The 3,507-nt window shown below is 51.2% G+C and overlaps 1 protein-coding gene across 3 annotated transcripts in view; it reads left to right on the top strand.

Moving 5' to 3' along the window:
• Positions 1-470: 470 nt before the first annotated feature.
• srgap1b (SLIT-ROBO Rho GTPase activating protein 1b) overlaps positions 471-3,507 on the top strand; it is a gene marked incomplete at both ends in the record, with an annotated part of 17,196 nt that continues 14,159 nt past the window's right edge. For all 3 annotated transcript variants that reach the window (XM_084447516.1, XM_084447517.1, XM_084447518.1), the window contains one exon: positions 471-537. In XM_084447516.1, coding sequence (XP_084303642.1) covers positions 471-537 — 67 coding nt within the window. The remainder of the gene's footprint in view (positions 538-3,507) is intronic.

Here is a 3,507-nt window from a genome sequence, read left to right on the forward strand (position 1 = left end):
TCCACCGCATCCTCTGGCGAGCGAGCGCTCTCCTCTGCATGTGTGTGTGTGGTCTACTGGATTAATTAGTGGGCGTGTGCCCGGTCTCAACTGCAAACCGGTGTGTGTGTGTGTGTGTGAGACTGAGTGTATGTGCGCGCGTGGGTGTATGTGTTTGCGTGCCGCTCCCCACGCATTTTTGAGCGCTCTAATGGGAGATTTCCACTACCTGCCCAATTGATAGCCCTTGTGTTCCGACCTTCAGTGGACCTGTCGGCTTCTAACGGCAGGCAGAAGCGGCTGATTCTAGCCGATTGAACGTGGACTGCCATCCAGGAATCGCAAAGGGTACTATTCTGTTTTTGCGACAGTGGATGGATGGATTTAGAATGTAACCTGTGGTTGAAAACGATGCCTCGGGCAGCGTAGACGCACGGAGACGAATAAAGGTTTGAACCTGTTGTCTGATCGATCATCTTTATTGCGCCAACATGTCGAACCCTGGCAAAAGCAAGAAGGACAAAGAGATAATCGCGGAATACGAGAGCCAGGTGAAAGGTATGTCCATTATTATTAACATTCTATCTGCAAGGCATGACACGGGCACACCCACCCTCTGGCACACACCTAGCTACAGTAGGCTACACACACGCATCCCCCTAAACTCAATACAGCTACCCCCCCCCCCCCCCACATACACACACACATACACACACACACCTGCCTGCACTGTATTTACATATTTACATACAGTGTAAATGCCTTATATTCTGTTCTGCCCTCGCCCTGCTTGTTTGCCAGTGGATGTGTGTGGGGGATGACACCTCACCATGAGACATCAGGATTTCTGGGTTCATCCTGAGTGCTGTACGCCACCTGAGGGGTGGGGGTGTCTGCAGAGTCCTTGATCTCTCTCAGTCATGTGGAAGCCAGTGTGTCTTTGCATCATACGGCATAGTGGTTTTTGTGTGTGTGTGTGTGTGTGTGTGCTGTCTCGTTAGCCACAAACCCTGTCTCTCTATTGGTATTCCTCTGAGGCTGTGACTGCAGCAGGCTCCCCTGGTGTGTGTGTGTGTGTGTGTGTGTGTGTGTGTGTGTGTGTGTGTGTGTGTGTGTGCACGTGCGCGTGTGTGTGCGCGCGCGGGTGCGAACGCGTGTGCTCAGCTGGGCGTGTGTTCGTGAAGTCTCTGGCCGATTCTCCTCACTGATCTGTGTCAATTGACGAGGGCTGGGGGATGGGGGGTGGACAGTCGAGCATGTCTCCTGCCCGGCCCACAAAAATCGCCGGGCCCCCCCACCTCTCCCCAACAGCACATACTCTTGACTGCTGCACCCCACCCCCCCTCCCACACACACCATTTCACACTGATGTAGCCCCCCACCACCAGACCTCCATAGCTTTGCTGCACAGTGGACCTCACCTTAAGATGGGGGGAATGCCTGGGCAGATCTTACTGGGCAGACGTGTGTGACGCACAGAGCAGGTGGTGTTTACCGTCTCATGTATGACGAGAACGAGTGTGTGTGAAACATTATTTCCGGTCGCCGGAATACCCAAACCAGCTGACCAAGATGGCCGACGATGAAGCCAGGCACAGTAGGAGAGGGGTACAATTATGATGACACTATAGCATGGGCGTGTTGTAGAACTAGGCGTGGGACGGTCATCACAGCCTCGTATGGTCTCTCTCATATTCTATTTCTCTCTTAATCACATTGTCTCTCCCATGCTGACATAGTCACCTACACACGCCAACACCCACGCGCCACCACTTATCTCATAAGAGGAAATAAAAGCGATCCAGGCTTTTTTGCATAGGAAATAGCCTTCCGTCCCTGTGTGGTTACATGTCAAAGCAGGGTGGAGTGTTTGTGCTTTTACAGTAAGACTACAATTGGACTCAGGAACGTAGGAATGTATTTTGTCCTTTTCTAATTAAATGCTTCGCAGTTTCACTGAGATTCATTTAAGACGATCCTTCCCTTCTTTCACGGACTCCTCCCTCCCTCCTTCCCTCCCTCCCTCCCTCCCTCCATCCCTCCAGCTGTGCTCTTTCTGTCACCACATCACATTGCATGACAAGCTCTTCCCTGGTCCTGGTCCTTATGGAATATATACACACGCACACACACACACACACATGCAATGGGTCTAATGCTCTCCAGTCTCTTCATTAATCTAATCTCTCAAAGTCAGTGTGTCGATCCACAGGGAGTGTGTGTGTGTGTGTGTGTGTGTGTGTGTGTGTGTGTGTGTGTGTGTGTGTGTGTGTGTGTGTGTGTGTGTGTGTGTGTGTGTGTGTGTGTGTGTGTGTGTGTGTGTGTGTGTGTGTGTGTGTGTGTGTGTGTGTGCGCGCGCGCGCGCGTGTGTGTGCGTGTGTTAGTGAATGGGTGTGTGACAGTGCCAGTGTGATCTCTGCACTGGCAGTCAGCCAAGACACACTTGGGGATGCCCTGCATTATAATGACCACTTAGATAAAAGCACAGCTCTGCCGGTACTGCTGTGTGGCCCTATATCCTCAGCGGCCCGAGGTAAATATATGGATCTGGTCTGTAACTATGTGGGTTTGTAGTCTGCCTTTCCCTTCCTGGCTTCTGATTGGCTCGTGGGTATGTATAGGGGGGCGGTCCCTCTCCTCCCCTGGTAATATTGCATGCTGAGCATGTGAGAGTGAAGCATGGTGCTGGTTTAGGTAATGTGAGCTGATCGTCACCTCAGCTGCTGTGAACTCTTAGCCTCTGCTAGCCAGCTTCATACTGTCTTGTATCTCAGTAAAGACAGAATTATGGAATGTGACATCTATTAGGCTATATGTCTGAGTGTGTGTGTGTGTGTGTGTGTGTGTGTGTGTGTGTGTGTGTGTGTGTGTGTGTGTGTGTGTGTGTGTGTGTGTGTGTGTGTGTGTGTGTGTGTGTGTGTGTGAGAGAGAGACTTGGACAACCTAAGCCTGAATTAGAGATGCAAATTAAAGGAGAAGAAGGGGCTTTGAGAAAGTGACAGAGGAGGAGAGAGGAGATGGGTAGAGAGAGAGAGAGAGAGAGAAGAGGGGGGGGTGGAGAGAGAGGAAAAGGAAATGGAAGAGAGAGTGAGGGAGAGAGGTGTGGAGCTCCATGCTACGCAGCAGCTCTCTTTTTGCCTGCGTCTGCATGTGTGTGATTACTCACCTCACATCTGCATACCTGGGAGGGGTGTGTGTGTGGGGGGGGGGGGGGGAGCAGAGGGGTGGACTAAGCAACGAAGTGTGCGATTTTACCTCTGACACGAGTTAGCTGAGGTGTTGCAGAGAGGTGCAGTGCCTGGTGCAGTGTAGTGCATTTGTTTAATTATCATCCAGCTGTGTAGTCCTTGTAATGTCCTTGGCCCCAGTTGTCCTGGAAATATCTGTCCAGTGGGCAAGATGGGCTTCCTTTTCCTGCTGAGCAATGAGTCAAATTATCACACACACACACACACTCACTCACACATCACACACACACTCACGCATGCACATGCGTCTCTCTCACACACAAACTCTCATACATATTTA

The sequence above is a fragment of the Borostomias antarcticus genome (genome assembly GCF_949987555.1).
Source record: "Borostomias antarcticus genome assembly, chromosome: 13".
NCBI lineage: Eukaryota > Metazoa > Chordata > Actinopteri > Stomiiformes > Stomiidae > Borostomias > Borostomias antarcticus.